This window comes from Nothobranchius furzeri, chromosome 4 (assembly GCF_043380555.1).
Source record: "Nothobranchius furzeri strain GRZ-AD chromosome 4, NfurGRZ-RIMD1, whole genome shotgun sequence".
Taxonomy (NCBI): domain Eukaryota; kingdom Metazoa; phylum Chordata; class Actinopteri; order Cyprinodontiformes; family Nothobranchiidae; genus Nothobranchius; species Nothobranchius furzeri.
The window spans coordinates 53,110,217-53,129,930 of record NC_091744.1 but is presented as its reverse complement, the minus strand read 5'-3'; the positions used below and the strand labels follow the sequence as shown (position 1 = coordinate 53,129,930).

Below are 19,714 nucleotides of genomic sequence, written 5' to 3'. Positions count from 1 at the left end.
TTTAGAGTCTGAGTCTGTGCTTAGATTTTATTGTCATTTCTCTGAGCATTGACCTCTGATCACTCCTGTCCTAAAATTTCTTCACTCGTAAATAATCTTTCTCTCTGTAAACTGAGGATCTCCAAATAGTTTGAATACGACCTTTGACCAGTTCTAGATTAATATGAAACAGTTGCTTTACAGATGTATTTCTTCGTACTCTGTTAACACACACCTGGATGCTCCAGACCAAAACTCTGCTTCTAGAGGAGCTCTCACTGATGATGAGTACCATCTCTGGTGGACGCTGAACTTCATTAACTCTTTTGAAGCGGCTGGATGGACACACACAGCGTTAGCGTTGACGTGATGGAATCTCTTGTGTTTTTCTAAACTTTAGGTTCGAGTTGACTCACCATAGAACCGTGTTGAAACCAGATCGGTTAGTTATATCCTGGTGCATAAAGTCTCAGAGATGCTAACTGGATCTCTGTTCTGTGAGCTCTAGAGTTCACGCGTTTTTGAGTTATGGCATAACAATGACATCAAAGTCCAGTACACTGATGAATGATTAAGGTGATGAAGTTGGGTAAGTCTCCAATGGAAATCATGCTGTTATTAACCAGGAATAAATGAGAAATGTTTCGATCACATAAATCTTCATCCTTGGCTTTATTGGAATTAAATGAAGAACTTTCATCAGCAATAGAAAAAAAAACAATATACAGTGGGTTTGTTTATTGATTTAAAACAGGCATTCGACACAATAGATCATAGTAATTTACTCTCCAAGCTGAGGGATTACGGGATACGTGGAATCGCCCATGACTGGTTAAGTAGTTATTTGACCAATAGAAATCAATTTGTACAGTTAGATGATGAAATTTCAGATTCACTAGAGATTACACACGGTGTCCCACAGGGGTCAGTGTTGGGCCCTAAGCTTTTTATTCTATATATAAATGACATTTGTGATTTGTCTAAAGTATTACAGTTCATATTGATTGCTGATGACACGAATATATTTTGTTCTGGAAATGATTTAGAAATTATTATTCAAAATATGGTTTGTGAAATGTCTAAACTTAAGAAGTGGTTTAATGACAATAAATTATTTCTCAATTGGAATAAAACAAAATTCATGGTTTTTGGTAACAGAAAAACTAATGATTTAGTTACGTTGTCTATTGATGGTTTTTTAATTGATAGAGTAAATGAAGTCAGATTCTTAGGGGTTCTCTTGGACCATAAACTTACTTGGAAATCCCATATAAAATATATAAAACAAAAAATATCCAACAGTATTGGAATTTTAAACAAAGTCAAAGGTTTTCTAGAAATTTCAACGCTTCAGACATTATATTACTCATTTATCTTACCATACTTAACTTATTGTATTGAGGTTTGGGGCAATACGTATAAAACAAACACTAATCCTTTGTTTCTGTTACAGAAGAAAGTTCTGCGAATTCTACATAAAGCTAATCCGAGAGAACATACTAACAAATATTTTGTTCTATCTAAAATTATGAAATTCAAAGACTTAGTTAACTTGAAAATTTTACTAATTATGTTTAAGGCTAGAAATAAGTTACTGCCAACTAATCTACAAAGGTTCTTTGTTTTGATCCCAAAAAATGATAAGAGTAGAAAGAAACCAGAGTTTAAAAGAATATTTGTTCGTACTACATTTAAGCAAATGTGTATTTCAATATATGATGTGAAATTATGAAATAACCTGGATGATTAATTAAAAAATGTATAAAGATAAAATGCTAAAATCGTATGATTTGGTGAGTTGAGGATGGAGGATTAATGTTTTAGTAGTGATATTATTTGTGGAAGTAAGAGAGCGGTTTATTTTTTGTGTATAAGGCTATTTTGTACTCTTTGTTATTTATCTTGTCTTAGTTAAAGGGGGTAGGTCATATAAGATTTTTTCTTCTTCCTCCCCCTATTTCACTTGAATGCTTATATTCTAATTTGAAGTTTGTATATTTAAACTTTGAGTGAAATAAATTATTGAATTGATGTGTGTGGATCTTTTATCCTCCAACATCAGCAGGCCCTTTGTTATAAGTAATAAAAGATCTGTGTGTACATTTTGCTGCTTCTGGTTTGTCCAAGAGCTCTGGGTATGGAGGACTCATCTCTGGTATAATATCTGATCACTGTGCTATTCATAGAGAGGAATGATCACCCGCGCCTCACCCCTCTCCCAAACCTCCCACACTCACACTTAGACATGCATCTTACCTAATGACGCTCTCGGTGATCGAGACTCAAAGCTTCCTGACGATCTGCTCTACTAGTCACACACTTCCATGTTTTCTAGGATTATGCTCTGACTTAGGTACCGACTCCCACGACGCAGCTGAGCTGAGTCTGATGTTGTTGGTATTAAATTCAACTTTTACTGAGAAAATGTATAGAGCTGCTGCTCTAAATGCCTGATTGTAATCATGTTGTAGCTTCAGAAGCAGAATAAAATGTCTATCTTTATATCAAAAGCGTGGTTCCGTCAATTAAAGCATTAAAGTCAGGACAGATGGTCAGGATTTGGTCTGAACCGTTTTAGTACCAACAAGGTTTTTCTCAAAGAGCTTTTAGCCTGAAACTGGTGCTTCAGTAGATGACCAGCTGCATTGTTTCAGATCCTGGTTCAGGTGTGTTCATGTTTTGTTGTGTTCTCCCTCCAGCTGCGTGGAGGTGCTGCTGGCTGCAGGAGCTGCTGTGGACTCGGTGGCAGTGGGAGGGCAGACCTCCCTGTTTCTGGCCTGTGAGGCAGGAAGTCTGGACTCCTCCCGAGCCCTGCTAAACGCCGGAGCCAATCGCTCACTCGCCACTGCAGTAAGTCTCCTAGGTCAGGACTGTGTTAAATATATAATCCAGTAGGTCTTCCGATTAGTTTTGTTTCTGTGAGATCTTTGTAAAGTCACTCATTTCTGTTTATTCTCACATTTTGTCACTTGTTAGTAGCACTCTTCTCTGTTTCACACTTGCCTTGCTGATTTGGGTATTCTCAGGGGTCCAGTTGTTGAATGGTGTGAGCCCATTGATGCACAGGCTTCCTGTGTCTCCATGGTAACCATAGGAGCTTGTACGTTGCCATGGGAACATGTGACGAGCCTCCTATATTTAGTTTCTGGCTTTGTTCTTCATTTAGCCTGCTCAGTTTGAATCTGGACGTTTCTGTCAGCTTTTTCTGCTGATGTGATTCACTGTAGGTCTTCATGCATCCTTTAGACTTTATAGATAGGAGTTCCCAAACCAAACATTCAAAGGTCCTAATCTGATTTCTAGATAAAGTTGCAGGCCCAGAAAAGCTAGTGAAGCAAACCTAGTTTACCCCAAACAAATGGTGGTGTGCTTTATAGGCCACTTCTAACTTCTGACAGTGAACTATTACATGGGCTGTGATTTTATAGAGTTATTGTTTACCTTAAACTTGGTGACTTTACAGTGTTTGGTTCAAACCTGATGCATGAAACTGGTAGGTTTGTTGGATTAATATTGGATCCCATTCGCTTTGTAAACAAACCACATCAGGGGTATAAAAGGTTTAACCATAAACAGATTAAACACAACAATGTTTTCTTAGTTTTTTACAAAATAAACACGTTTAGGCACTGTGACATCAGAATGATGAGGTGAAGGGTACTTGTGACCCGAGACAGCCCAGCCTCTTTCATAAAACAATGCTGCCAATTAGCAGTAAAGCTGAACTGGCAGCAGGGAGCCTTTGGTTGTTCATAAGTGGTCAGACTGTGGCGCTAATGTGGTGTGTTCATGTGCTTTTTACAAAAGATTACGTCATGTTGATATTAAGGGGGTGTGGGGTAGAGCTGAGGACAATAATCAAATAATCGATGCATCGGGATGCGGACATAAACGATTCTGCATCGTAGAAGAGTACGCCATAATCAGTTATAGTGGAATGTTTTTAACGGCGGCACCAGCGCAGCATCCAGATCTGTCAGAGCGGTATTCTCCACATTTACCTTCGCCTTAATGTGGTACTGCAGGGCTGAGCCTAGAGTTGTAACCTGAGACCGAACCGGAACCGAATCAGCCCGACTGAGTGGGTTGTCATGCAGCCTGCTCAGCTCGCTCACACAGCAACTGAGAGAGAGAGAGAGAGAGAGGGAGAGGGAGACTGTCTGCTCACACAAGAGAGAGGATCGGAGGACGCTCCTCCAAACCGACGCTCCAAACACGCGTTATTATTTTCATAATTTAGTTATTATTTCTCCTGGAAGCGCTCAGTCAGACCGAGTGTTGTGATGACCCACAGGCCCACAGCCTTCTGCTGGTGTTATTATCAGAAAGAGTAAAACACACATCTTAAATATTATTGAAAGTGTAGAATTTGTTTGATGTTTTATTATTTTCTGCATCAAACAGAACTTGATTCATTCTCCAACATTTCAGAAATGAACCACTGGGTTCAAATAAAAAACAAACTAAGTCAAACATTTCATTTGGTGTTATTTCTGACACCCTTCAACTGCGGCATACATATTTGACTCTAGAGCTGCTCAGAGACATTAAACACTCCTATATGAACCCATTATGTATTTTATTATTACATTATGTGTCCTGTAGGTTTTCAGTACTTTTTTAGATTTTGTGAGTTTTTGCAAAGCGTGTTTTTCTCAGCCTGAGGCGTGGTGTTGAATGAGGAAACAGATTGTTTTACTTTGTTAAATCTTCTTAAATGTTTAAATGTTTTGTCCTAACCTGTTGGGAATGGAGAGCTTTTGAGGGAAGGCGGGTTGTGTCACTTACGTTTTTGATTTAAAAATAAATATATAAATAAATAAAAATAAATAGCTATTATCTGACATCTTCTATTATTGATGAAAACAAACTAATATGAAATAATTGTGATGCATCGGGATATCGAATCGAATCCAATCGGGAGTCAAGTGAAGATTCACACCTCTATTGTGGGGGCGGTGTCTGCACTGTCATGGACCTCCTTTTAGCTTTGTCATAACATCCTTGTTATTGTGATTAAAGCCACGCTTTAAGTTTTTTTTTGACAAGCTGCCCCTAAAGGTGTCTGTCCTCCACAGTCCCTGTGAACTATCTGGTGATGTGAGCTCCATACACGGTGAGGCCGGCTTTTACAGTTTAACCAGTTTCAATATCATCCACTAGGGGAAATATTCAAGAGGATTTTTAAGATGCCCCAACACCACCAACAGTAGAAAAAAAATATAAAAAATCCGTCAGAACCGGTGACCCGCGACCCGCCACATCTTGTCTGCTGGTCTCCTGTGTAGATGAGACGCACCTCAAATGAAACACAGTGGAAGCATTATCATTCATCCATGGTGGCAAAGAAACTCTAAAATGTAGGCTATGTGGTCTCTGGCTGAAAGTCCATCAGGTCAGTATTTGGGTCTTGTTGGGCTCTGCTGCGGGGGGGGGGGGGGGGGGGGGTGTTAGATGAGCGCTCAGAATAGTCAAAGAGAAATTATAATATAGTTTGCAGTGCCAGCCTGCAGACGTTCTTCCTGAACTTTATTCTGCTTCATGACTAATTGAAAACTGGGAGGAAACTTTATCTTTTAAGATGCTTTCTTCTTGTTTGCTTCATTCTTCTCAGAGACACAGTGGACTTAAGGAGATAATAAAAGTCCAAATATCCCCAAAGGAAGGGTTAGTTTGCTGGTTAGTGAAGGGGAGGTAGTTATCATTAAATCCTAATCTAGCCCACTGCCTCCTGCATCTGTTATTATTATTATAGTTATTGTTATTATCAGCAACTGTAAAATAAACATCCAACATTTTTATTGTAAGTTTAGGATTCTTTATGGTTTTAGTGTTTTCAGCAGCAGAGCCTGGTGTGTGCTTTTACCTTTTTCACCCCTGACCCATTTTTATGTCTGCCAATAAGAGGCCCGGACCTTGGTAACAGTGGTCATCAGGTGGAGCAACTGTGCTTTGACTTGTTCTAGACCCGTTGTAAACATTTCTAAAACTCTACATTGCTTTTTCTTTTGTTAGCACATTTAGAGAACATCATGTAACACCTCCTCTGCTGAGACTGGTGTCCTCTGAGGATGACACCAACAGAGGACGTTGGTCTCACCATCTCATGTCTGCAGGACTGCACACGAATGCCCTTTAGTCGTAAGCTGATTTGCTGACGTTGACATGAAGTTGAAGCACGTCAGCATCCCTGTTTGGGCTCGGTCCAGATTTACTTCTCTATTGGTCTTGACAGATGTGTTTGTTTCAGCTATAGCTAGTTACAGTCAACAACACCATTTCATTTCATCCATTTACTCTGTCATGAAGCACCTTCATTCCACCAGTCACAGTAAAACATGTTAAAACACCTAAAATGCACACAGAGTTTGAAACAGATGAGAACTAGATTACAATACTCCCCGATTCGTTAAGACCCAAAGAAGCACAACAAGGAGCTTTAACACAGCAACTCAGTAGCAGGATGATAAAGAGCTAAAGTGCAACTTTAGTTTAAATTGGAAACTCTGGAAGGATGTACATTGTCTGATATCAAGTAGCATGGTCCCGTCTTGACCTATGTCTAGACCTTGGAACCACCAACAGACCTTGATGGATGACACTTGGACAATGGTGAACCCAACTACACCACCATCAGAACCTTTACCTCTTCACAGGACGGCTGTACGGCGCTGCATGCTGCTGTCCGGTCAGGACATGTGGACACGCTTCATCTCCTACTGTGCCACCCGGCTCAGGGTGACCCCTCCGAAACCATACCTACCCAGGTGCTGCCTGCTACCCTGCTGAACCAGGCTAACGGTGATGGCTGGACCCCTGCGCACATGGCTGCTGCCCTTGACCTCAAGGTAAAAGTAACACATGCTTTGCATGTTGCAGCATTCAAACTTTGATATGGAGTAGTAGAATGTTTTGCACATCTGTCATCAAAGACAAAAAAAATAGCCAAAGTGAAATTATAACCGTGGGTTTTTTTGTTCAGACCTGTAACACAAGATAACTGAATCATGTTGTCTCTGTCTTCTGGTGTCTTTGGCCCGTGGCAGAGAGGAGAACTTAACCAGGAAGCCTTGGTTGTTCACTCAGTGGCACGTGCAGCTGCTGCTCTGCTAGTTTGGGCTGAAAAACAGATGCTCTTTCATAGTAGATCCATTATATTCTATCCAGTTCAGTTCAAGTCACATATTTAACACTGCGGTCCAACTTAGCATAAACTAGTTGCAGCTGATGCAACGCATTAGTTCAGTGTGGGGGTATCAGCAGTTATTTAATTTACACAGCTGTAGCAACAAAGGTGTAAGCACATCTCTTCTGCGTTATGCGGGTAAATGTGGAAGGATCATGTGACATGGATCATCTTTAGAGATGAAGAGATTTGCCGTTTATTCTGACAAGAGTCGTACACGGAAAACAAATGACATGAAAGGCTGCCCGCTCCAATTTCACAGCACATTTTGTGTATAAAACAGAACTAATTCAGCCTGATTACAAATTCATATAAGTCATTAGATGGCTATACAGTAGGGGTTGTATGAACTAGTCGACTAGTCGACTTCACAGCTCTGTAGTGACTTTTTATGCCTGTCATCGACTAGTCGCTGTCACGTGATAATGACTGACAAGATGCAGTCCACCAGCAGGTGATGAGCCCCTGCGTCGGGAGGCGGAGGCGACGCGCTGTGCCAGAGCTTCGGTACTGACAGCGGCGGTAAAATGGACATTTAACCAAACTGTGACCTTTTCCCTCTTGCAATTTTACCTTCCCCTCACCCCATCCTAATCTTAACCAGTTTGCGCATGCAAAGCTCTGACCGTTGACGTGCGCTCCAGACATCTGCGCACGTCAACGCACATCTGAGCACCGCCAAATCAGGTGTCACCACCTCAAAAACAAATTAAACATGCGATCGTTCATGTCGGCTCATTTCCTTTCATGTTTTCTGTCTGTTATTTGTGCCTGATGTGTTTCGCTGCTGCGGAGCAAGGCACATCACCTGTTTTGTTCTCCGGTGACGCACCCCCAAAATTCCACTATCTCCGCTCCGGCACGAACTCCGCAGCAAAAACGGTCCCGTTGTAGTCGGCCGGCAAGCACTCCGCTGTATCTGCGGTCGGTAGATCTTTTAGAACTGCAGTTCAAAGGTAACTCATAAGGTGAATATATATGAACTAGGGCTGGGCGATATGACGATTTTAGACCGTTTTACGATCTACACATCTGACGGTCTGTTATTTTTGAGAGACCTTTTTATCACGATTCACAGCTCTGCTGTTGAAATTCTGCCTCTGAATGAAAAGGGAACTTACCTCAGGCGAATGACACGCCTTTGTTTGACCCTTAACCAATCAGAGTGAGTCATAGTAATATATTAGTGCCCTGCTTGTTCTCACCTGTGTGTAAACAAACATGGCTTCGGCCGCGGCTGAGAGCGACAACAAGGTTTTCGTTCCGAAGAGGAACGCCTCGTTCATCATATGGAACTGGTTTGGTTTTTCACCAGATGACAAAGAGCAGCGAAACGTCATTTGCAAAGTTTGCAAGGAGAGCGTCAAGGCAAGTGATGGCAACACCACAGACTTGTTTAATCACTTGAAAAGAAGGCATCCAAACAATACAATGAGAGCCAGCTGGCAGCTAAAGCTAAAAAGCCTGCAGTGGCAGCGGCTAGTGCTTCTTCCAGGCAGCAAACGCTAACAGAAACACACACAAAACTCACTCCTTACGACAGAGACAGCAGACGATGGAACAGCGTGACAGATGCAGTGACGTACCACTTGGTTAAAGATTTGTGTCCCGCGCGAACAGTAGGAGTGGGATTTAAGAAAATGATAAAAACATTGGATCCGCACTACGAGTTTTCCAGTCGCAAGTATTTTTCGAACACAGCCATTCCACGCATGTACGCTGAATGCAAAGTGAGAGTTGCAGAAAATATTCAGAATGCGCAGTTTTTTGCTACCACAAGCGATCTCTGGTCCAGCCGCACATCAGAGCCGTATTTGAGCTTAACTATCCACTACATGAGCAACTGGGAGCTACATAGTATTTTGAACAAGTTAATGTTTGCACAATACGTTTGCAATTGACATGTTTGCACTTTAAATATGTTTTAGGGCTGTCACGGTAACCGCAAAAATGAAATATCGCAATATGAAGAAACCCACCACACTGCATCATGGGCCACCGCGATTACTGAACGTGATTCAACTCAATGATGCATGTTGAGAAGGATGGCTGCACTGGTATCAAAACGAAACGTTACTTCCCTCCTTTGGGAGCACTTTGGTTTTCAGTACGTCAGCTGCTGCGCAGCCAGGGTCCTTGGCCGAGACAGAGCTGCCACCAGCGGCAAAAAAAATAAAAAATAAATAAACGCTCGGAGACCTGCTGAAGTCCCGGACAAGCACTGCTTCTGCAACCGTCCTGAAGATAGTTTGAGCCGAGCTGGAGCTCACTCGCTACCTGCAGGAGGAATGCATCCACCCTAAAGAAAACCCCCGGACATGGTGGAGCAACAACCGGGAGAGATTCCCTTTGCTCGCCAGTCGCACGCAAGTACTTTTCCGCGCGGAGCCGTGCGGACCTCGCGGACGCGTCAAGCATAAACCAACCTTTAGTGCAACGAGCGCACCATCGGAGAGGGTTTTCAGTGTTGCTGGAAATGTTGCCACCCCTCTCAGATCCTCTCTCAAACCGTATATGGTTAACATGCTGGTTTTCCTTGTGGGTAACAAGGACGTGACCGAGCTATAAATCACCGTCATTCATGTGTGTGAAAGTGAAAGTGAAATGATAGTGCCCCACGCCCGGTACATGTAATTTTTTATGCTTGATTTTAAACAACTAAACAAAATGGGGACTTATTTCTTATTTGTTAGATGCTGCAGCCACATTTGCATTTAAAAGTTTAACCTTCTCCTGAATTTTGTTGTTTTTAAGTTCAGTCGGACTCCGACTGTCGGAGAAACAAACGTTACTGCGATCTGTGTTGTTACTGCCCTTTGATCTGCATTCAGTAAAGTGTTATAAAAGAAGGCACGGCAATTTTTAACCTTTTTTAAATGTGTAAACATTATGTTTAGATAGTACTGCAATAAAAAAAGGGCTGCAATAATATCGCACACCGCAATATTAAGCCACCCTGAATCAGCGCAGGGGGAATTCCTCAACCGCGACAGCCTTAATATGTTTACGATTTTAATTTATGTTAAGTTACTTGAAAAACAAGAAAAACTGATTTTTGTAATTGTTTCTCTCAGGGCTTTTATCATCTCTGGTGTGAGTTTAAAATATAAGTGTGTTAGCACTGTGTTGATTATCCCTAATATGAATAAATGTTTATTTATTCAATGTTTCTCTTCTTTAATACGCAATTGAAGTTATGCTATTCATGGATAAAAAATCGTGATAAATCGAAATCGTGATAAAATATTGGAAAAATCGTGATATTCTATTTTTGCCATATCGCCCAGCCCTAGTATGAACCCAGGTAGCAGTTTTTCTTTAGGATTGAGAGGAGATGCAGGAAGATAATAAACAGGCAGGACAGAAAAATAGTCAAATAAAAACAAGTTAGTTTTTGTACCTGGTGGTTGCAACAAACAGACACCATTGAAGGTAATCAGAAGTGAGGAACAGAAAATGAAATAATTACTTTAATGTTTAGAGCAGCAGGAACTCCGAGAGGCTGCAGGCGCATCAGTGAGTTTGCGGCCGCTGCGCACGGGGAGGGGGCTGAAGCAGAAACTACCATTGTTAAAAGAAATGTGTTAACTTAGAAAATGTGGGCGCAATTTTAATTGTCAAACCAGCAAACCTACCAAATTTGTACTGTCCCAGGATGGGCTTTTCTAGACTGCATTAAAAACACAAAGACCCACACTACGTCTATCATTCAGACATTAAACCACTGATAGCTACAATTGGGTACCATTTTGGTTTTCTTTCAGCCAAGACCTTAGAGATGTACATTGCAAACCCAGATGTGGTCTTTAGTTCAGCTGGTTGGTTGTACACCTATAGCTGATCTTTTTGAGTCAACCCTTTATGAAAAAGGCTGAACCTCAGCTACAGTTTGATGTGGCCATAGTGGGTGCTCGCTGATCATACGTGATGTTATTGTAAAGATTTGACCTAGGCAGCTGCAGCTCCATCGTTTCTCCACATGGATGATGTTAGATTAAAACTCAGCCATGAAATGCGACAGGTGGTCTCTGTTCCTGTAAGGAATGGCAGACCTTTAATTGGACCCGTGTGCCCTGATGACAGTGCTGTTGTGCCGTGCCACATTGCAAAAATAGTTTGCAGTGAGTCTGAAGTGTTCACTTGGCCTTTGAATTATGTAGACTGTGACCAACTTCTGAGATGTAGAGGATGTCCTGCTGATGGCTTGATGGCACCTCCGGACCTTCACAGGTATAGTGGAGTTCAGGCACTGATGTCACTGAGTGTTTGGCGGCAAAAATAAGCAGTTTAATCATCACTTTCGTGCATTCACTGGTCTGAATTATTCAGAAGGGCTGAATGTGGCTGAGTTGTTTACCAGCAATACAGTCACAGGACATGAATTATTTTATAACACTCTTGTAGTCGTGCCACTGAAAGACATAAAAATAAACCTACAATCATTCATTTAGCCCTTATTCTCTGGCTCAAACTCCATGTTTCTGTGGCTTTGTCTTACTGCTGCAGGAGAGCTTTAAACATTTTGTTTTCCAGGGCCCCTGCAGTTAGAAGGGCCTCTTTTACCTCAGGATTTAGAATTTAGAAAGTCACTTGTGTTGTTGTCTAAGGTTAAATTTGTTCTTTTCCACCCTAATCTGATCATTTGAAAATGATTTGATCGGATCAGAGCATCCCTAATGGAAAGTCACTCACTCAGGTTTCAGAGCCCATTTTGTGCGTAAGCTAGTTTTATAAATGAGACCTCTGGTCTGTACTGATGAGAAGGCTGCAAATAGGGCTGCAACAACAAATCGATAAAATTCAATGAAGAAATGTATTGGCAACACTTTTCATCACCAATTTGTTGTGTTGTGCAGCTTTTTTTCATGTTGTTTAACCTTTATGTAACAGTCAATGCACGCAAATCACGCTCATCTAATGCGGCAGCAGAGCAGACAGATCAGAACGAGAGAGACATATATATTGCACATGTAAGGAAGATGCCTTTTACTGGCACAGACTGTGCAAATCTAGGTGCTGTGGAGGAAAACAGAGAAACCAGCAAAGACACAGACACAGAAACAGTCCAAAGTTTTGGTATCAAAAGTGTAACTACAAGCAGATTAGCTAATGCTAGCTGGTAGAAGGCTCACGATCAAGTGGGTTGGGAGAAAACACGATGGTTATGAAACTAATAATATCTAAACTCTACAAGCAGAAGAAAAGTCCCCATCATTGTGTTCATTAGCTGTTAGCAGCGCTGCGGTGCCGCTGCAGTCAGATTACTGCTTACGAGGCTGTTATGGATTTTATAAGTATGTTTACCAATAACCAATTTCTGGATAGAAGAGAAAAGGAGAGACACATTAAGCAACAAGTCAACCAGTTATAACTGTGGCATATGCACGAGGCAAAATGCCCCGAGCATCTGGTCACAGACTTTATTGAAACAAAAAGATGAGAGAGAGAGAGAGAGAGAGAGAGAGAGAGAGAGAGAGAGAGAGAGAGAGAGAGAGAGAGAGAGAGAGAGAGAGAGAGAGAGAGAGAGAGAGAGAGAGAGAGAGAGAGAGAGAGAGAGAGAGAGAGAGAGAGAGAGAGAGAGAGAGAGAGAGAGAGAGAGAGAGAGAGAGAGAGAGAGAGAGAGAGAGAGAGAGAGAGAGAGAGAGAGAGAGAGAGAGAGAGAGAGAGAGAGAGAGAGAGAGAGAGAGAGAGGGGGGAGTCAAGAATGTGTGTGTGAGACTTGTGTGGGTGTGTCTGAATAGTTGAGCAAGCAACGAGGCATAGAGTAATACATATTACATTCACTTGATTGACTCAATGATCAAGAAATAATAGACATAAAATTTCCATAACAGAGGCTGAAGTTGGCTTCTGATTCCAGTTTCCGATTCGGGAAATGGCTAAAGGGCAATTACACCCAATTTACAGCCAGATTCTAGCATTTTTTTTTTTTATGATCTGGTCCACACTAGAACTGGTTTAGCTCAAAAACTACAACACCCACACTGTTCAAACCTGTACTGGATTATTCTATACTATTAGCAGATTGCATAAAACATTCAATTCAATTCAAGTTTATTTATATAGCGCCAAATCACGACAAGAGTTGTTTCAAGGCACTTCACATAATAAACATTCCAATCCAGGTCAGTTCATTAAGCCAATCAGAAAAAAGTTTCCTGTATAAGGAACCCAGCAAATTGCATCAAGTCACTGACTAGTGTCAAAACAAATTAGCCTGATAACTAAAAGATCTGCCTCCCATCGTATTTTTAGATATTCTGGGAACCACCAGTAGACCTGCAGTCTGAGAGCCAAGTGCTCGGTTAGGAACATATGGAACAATCAGATCACTGATGTATGATGGAGCTTGATTATTAAGAGCTTTATATGTGAGACGGTAGATCTTAAAATCTATTCTGAATTTAACAGGTAGCCAATGTAGGGAAGCTAAGACAGGAGAGATATGATCTCGCTTTTTAATTCTCATCAGAACTCTAGCTGCAGCATTTTGGACAAGCTGAAGACTTTTAACTACATTCTGTGGACTTCCTGAGAGTAATGATTACAGAAAATAGAAAATGCAACTTCTCACCTGTTAACTTTCATGTTTTGGAGCAGAAAAAGAGCATAAAACCAACATATTTAAAGCTCAGTTTGCTCCACTGGTTTACTGTGATGCTCACCTGTTCCAGCCAGATACCTGCATCATGGGGCTGATCTGAGCTGAGGAGGAGACTCCTGTTGTTTTGTTCATCTTCATCATAATAATGACAACATTAGATGACAACAGGTGCTCACATAGGTTTGTGCTGATGAACATGTCTGAGCAGCTTGACCATGTTGTTGTGTGTCGGGGAGGAAAAATAACAACGACAGCAGCCACAGAGTCATGCTGGTTTGAGCGCATCACTGCTCGCTGGAGTTATATCAGCTCTGGAAGTTAGTTGGAAAACTTTCTCTTTCAGTCATGAACACATTACTGAGTGGTTAAAATCTCCGTTTCTGGGCTTCAACGTCGGAAAATAGCTGAGTGAACTCGGCGCTGAGTGAGAGGAGTGTTCAGTTTGTCCGAGACAGCGGAGCTGCAGACACCGGCAGCAGGCGCTGGAAAAAATACAAAGGAGGGGGCACTTCGGTTCCGCGCTAATGCCGCAAAGCATCATGAGAGATGTAGTCTTTGCGGTAAAATCGGCCAGCGGGTCTGTTTTAATAAATTTTTTTTATTTATCTTGCGGGCAACATAAAAATGCTCCGCAGGCCATGTGTCTGACACGTGCTCTACATTTATATAGAATATCACAGCTTATCGGTGATAAGTAAAGGTAATATATTAAGCTTAAAAGCAACAATATTTACCCCCACAACATACTAGTTATTTAAAATAAAAAAGTTTGAGGCTGGATATTTCTTCTTGTTTTTGATTAATACACGCTAACATCAAACAAATATGAGCCTAGTTGTGGGTGTTCTGTAACTGTGCTACATTTCACCAAAAGAATAAAATCTGTTTTGAAGTTTCACAAATCAGAGAAAGGTTTCACAAATCACAAACTATGTTTTATGCAATCTGCTATTAGTGTAGAATAATCCAGTATAGGGCTGCACAATATATCGCAAATATATCGTTATCACGATATCAGCATGCTCAATATGCATATCGCAAAGAACAGCTAAATATTGCAATGAATGGTCAGCTCAAATGTTTGCTACACATAATGCATTCTGTCAAACGGAAGCATGATGGATTTTTTTTAACAAATCAAATAGAGCTCTTCACTCATTTGGCCAGTTGGGTGGATTCTCATAGGTTAGATGCCCACCCCCGAGACGGACGACACTTAATTTAGAAGCTAACGCCAGCCTATCCATGCTAAAGGTCCGTCAAGGGGGTAGGAAATCCAGCTTAGGCACGCTAATGGCTAGCCTCTCCAATGCTAACACCAGCCCGTCCAGGCTAACGCCAGCCTATCCATGCTAATAGACAGCAGAGGGAGTGTGTGATCCAGTCAATGACCAGCCGAGGGCTGCTAGTCCCTAGCGTATCTAGTAGTAACGTCGGTAAAGGTGCTATTTCTCAGTAAGCAGCGCCATCCTCTCAGTTACCGGTGCCAGCTTATCATTAATCAGGTCGGTAGTTTGCTTCAGAATTTATATAGCCTCCTGCAGTAGTCTTAATTTTGGCCCCCATACCGCACCATAGTAAATCTGCAAGGAAAGGAGTAGCAGGATTAAAGGGGCATTATGGAAGTTTGACAGCCAAAACATGTATAGAAATAATAAATTTCTTCTTCATACATTCTCCTGCAATGCCCTGGTCCTGTAGAATGAGCCCTGGCATTTTTACTGTGATTGCCTGTTTTTCTGTAAAATCACAGAAAAAGAGAGCTGCTCGGGTCGAGCAGGCTGCTTCATGCGCGTTCACGCACAGGCATCGCCCGTAGCATTTGCTATCCGTAGCTTTAGCAGCAGAGAGTGAGGTAGTGCCACTTTGTCTCTGTTCCTAACACCTAGTGATGAACCTAGCTACATTTCTGAGGACCCTTAGCTACTTTTTGTAGAACTTTCTTCTAGATATTTTCTGCAGATTAGCAACAAAATAGCCATTTTCGCTCTGAACTGTTCTTTAAACGTTGTTTCAGCTGTCATCAACGACATAAAAGTTACAGATACAAAAGATGCTACTGGCCCATTAGCTCACCTAGTAAGACTCTCATGCAGAAGATCCAGGTTCGAATCTGGATGTGAACATAATTTATTTAGAATTTATTTTTTACATTAATTGTATATTTTTTTACAGTAAGATGCCCAAATTTTTATTTGAGACTTGCCGAACGGCATTGAATTCACAGATAAAAAAGATGTGGGTTCAACTTTCATTTTGGAAAAATTTTCCAAGCAAGGGAAGGGAATGATCTGAGCATGCAGGAGGACTGACCCATCTTAAACCTTTGTCGGCTGTGCTGAAGAGAAAGGTACAGAACCAAATTATTTAATTAATTAGCTGCGTGTTCTCCTGTCCTCTGGGCCACACACACATACACACACGGGACTGTCTCAGCTGTTTTTTCGTTAAGGAGTGTGCACGTACTGCATGCGCGCCTCGTGCACGAGCCTACTATTGACGCTGCCGTTACGCTTTTGGCCTGAGGGGGCAATCGCGAGCATAAATATTCAAAACTCCGTAAAGTCCCTTTAAGAATTATTTCGCAGAACATTAAAAACCGCCTCAGCCCGTGAGTCTGAAATTTCCTTTAAGGTGAGGTAAGAGATATTTTTCTGGTGCATTTCTTGCCATATTGCTTGAAATGCTCTTCACATATCAATGGGAACCAATTAATTACATCTTTTGTTAAAATAATTAAGAATAATTTTAATCGCCTCTGAAAGTTCAATCCTTGATAAACCTCATCAACTAGCTCTTATGACTGTCCCTCCCCTCTCCGCACAAATCGCACATGCTCAGCTTGGAGTAGGTAACAGGAAGCGAATCCCTAGGGTAGGGCAGGTGCTGCTATTGATGTCGACTGTAGGAACAGAAAGAGCTGCTAACCAGTGCCTTGGTGGCTCTATTTCTACTTGATAGGTTAAATCCTACACAACAGATCTGTTGTGTACGTCATTCTCCCTTATTCTGGAGGTGTGTCTTAGAGGGGAGCCCGAGGAAAAGGGGCTGGACCTTTGAACTGTGTTTTTTCAAAATGTAACATTTGAAATGCCTAATCTAGGAACTCCTCCTACCTTACCTTTAATATGTCACAAGCCGTTTTTACAAAATAATGCTGTCAATGCTCAGGCGGCATCAGGGAGCTATAAGTCGTTTATAATGATAAATGACTCACACTTGTATAGTGCCTTCCAGAGTCATAGGACTCCAAAGCGCTTTACACTTCATCCATTCACACACACATTCACACACTGATGGTGATGAGATACAATGTAGCCACAGCTGCCCTTGGGCACACTGACAGAGGTGAGGCTGCCGAACACTGGTGCCCCTGGTCCCTCTGACCACCACCAGCAGGTAAGCTGGGTTAAGTGTCTTGCCCAAGGAAACAACAGCAGAATTATCTGTCCAGAACCGGGATCAAACCTGCAACCTTCCGAATACTGGACAACCCGCTCAACCTTCGGAGCTTCTGCTGCCCCAAGTGGTCAGACAGACAATTACTGCAATATGACCAAGTGAGGCGGAACAAATTCTGCAAAATTAGCGCATTGCCATGCTGGCATGGCGCGTTTATAAGACCCACTGTTGCGATAATATTACACTGATTTGCTAGCATGATGTGTCTTGTAAAAACAACTGTAGTCAACACTTTCTACATCAGTCAGAGCATAAAGACTTATTCAATAAAGTAATTTATTCTCAGTGAGAAATAAATAATGTAATGGAAGAATAATAAACTGAAGGGGAGAGTACTGTGTATGCTTTCCTTTTCATGGCAGCCACCAGTGTGTCTTACTGGGTCTGTTTGTGTGTACAGGAGTGTCTGGAGGTGTTGTGCAGCCATAGTGAACAGGACATCGAGAGGAGGGATAAATGTAATCGCACCATTCATGACGTTGCCACGGACGACTGCAAAGATCTGCTAGAGAACCTCGGTGAGTCCTGCGTTTAGCTGTTGGTTTACACTAGCTTTAGGTGTGATTTATTTCAGTTTCATACAGACAGGCGAGACAGACTAGCAAACCATTATCACACAACAGGAGGAGCTAGCGCCTGTAAAATCGTCTCTCCCTGCTCAGGAAACACGCACACATTCATGGGGCTGGCTGTGGGGGAATGACGTAGAGTAAGATGTGTGTTTGATGCTGTGGGGGTCCAGGGTGTTCTTCATATGATCGGATATTAGATCAGAAATAATAATGAGGAAGAGTTTGGAAGTCTTGTTGTTGAGGAGCAGGTGAAAAGGAACTATGAAAACAGACTCTCCTGAGGTTTTCTGTGATAAACCAGCACACAGTAGCTCGTCATTGTGAAGGGGAAAACACTGGTACGTTGTTTTCTAAATAAATACCTAAAAAGTGTGCCATGTATTTTTATTCAGTTACCTTTTTTTAGAAATACTACTTTAACTTTATGTTCTTAGATATTTATTTTTTACTCTTTATCCTTTCAGCATTTGAATATTTTTCCCTCTAAACATGATGTCTTTAAAAGTGAAACTGGAAAATCCTCTGTTTTTCCATCTGAGCAGTGACACATCTGCTGTCGTATCTATCTGAAGACCAACCTGTTGGAGTGTAGTGACAAGTGGAGCATTACAGCAGAAACATCCCTCTGATCAAACTCAAACTCCCCTCTGTTTCTCAGTAAAAAGACACGTTGTGTCCCACTGTGTCTTCTTCATCAAAGCTAATGACAGTTGTCCTCCTCCTTTCCTCCAGACTCGTACCGGATCTTGGTGCGTCTCCAGATTTCGGGTGGAGGGACTGGGTCCATGTGTCCTGTTGAAGCCCTGGAGGAAGAGGAGGCAAAGGGCCTCTCCAGCAGCCAAATGGTGCTGGGTAGAGTGACGGTGGACCGCTCAACCCGTTGGGCTCAGCTGAGCGCCATCCTCAGCCACATCTTCTTGTCCCACCTCCAGATCCTCTGTGGAGAGTCTCAGACAGCGAGAGAGGAGGGACAGTGTCCACCACTAGGCCTTTCTCCTTCCAGTATCTCCTCTTTCTGCATCGGTGAGGAAACACGCTCGTTTCCTTTCTTCTTCTCTGGGTTGCTCTTTTAGTTTTTGTCTTATTGCTTTAATAGAGGTGAGAAAGTGCAGCGTGTCATCCATCAGGAGGCATAATTTCAGGGTCATGATGATGTCACCAGGATTATTTCTCTAATTCAGTTGTGCTTGTTTTAATCGGCTTCACATCAGTTCAAATAAAACCAACACATCAACTAACTGGAGGAAGGCCTTCAGGAGGATAAACTGGTGGTTGTTTCGGGTGCACGTGGGCAGAATCTGTGCAGCAGTTTAATCACTGTTAAACATTGTTTACATGCTTCAAATCCCTTTATGTAATTATGTGTTTATATTAGGGGAGGGACTCGGTTAAAAAAATTAATCTAATTAATTAGCGACTTTGTAATAAATTATTTGCATTTTAACCATTCAGGAAAATGTGCCGTCAAAGCAATTTTTTTATTAGAATGATGAGACAATCAAACATTAGACATAGTTATTACTGTAAACTAAAGCTTTTAATTAAAAATGCTTTATTCAAATGTAACTGTGTGATATGAAACAAGACCCAAATCAACTCAAATTTATAACTGCAATTAGAAAACACCTGCAAATGGTTCCTGTGCCTTTAAATTGTCTCTCAGTCTAGCTGATTTACTGAAATGAATGGACTTTGCAGATTCTAATTTTTCCCATTTCGCTTGTTTTTTTTTGGGTGTTTTTATTAACGTTTCTATTTCTCATGATGTAGTAAAAACATATATATTAAAAATATCCTTAAAAATGACAGTAGAACAGGCACAAGCGTGCTCGAGGACTTATATTTACTAACTTTTAACACCAGAGCAGGCGTGACATATTCTGAGAATGATCAGGAACACTAACTGGTTCC

General features: G+C 41.6%; 1 protein-coding gene across 3 annotated transcripts in view; it reads left to right on the top strand.

The window, feature by feature from the left end:
* Positions 1 to 19,714, top strand: part of cttnbp2 (cortactin binding protein 2) — a 199,356-nt gene that overhangs the window by 136,333 nt on the left and 43,309 nt on the right. For all 3 annotated transcript variants that reach the window (XR_011520312.1, XM_070550258.1, XM_070550259.1), the window contains exons 7-10: positions 2,679 to 2,829; positions 6,636 to 6,827; positions 17,632 to 17,749; positions 18,536 to 18,826. Coding sequence is in view for 2 of the 3 variants with exons in the window: in XM_070550258.1 (XP_070406359.1) it covers positions 2,679 to 2,829; positions 6,636 to 6,827; positions 17,632 to 17,749; positions 18,536 to 18,826 (752 nt within the window). In the remaining variant the exon portion in view is untranslated. The remainder of the gene's footprint in view (positions 1 to 2,678; positions 2,830 to 6,635; positions 6,828 to 17,631; positions 17,750 to 18,535; positions 18,827 to 19,714) is intronic.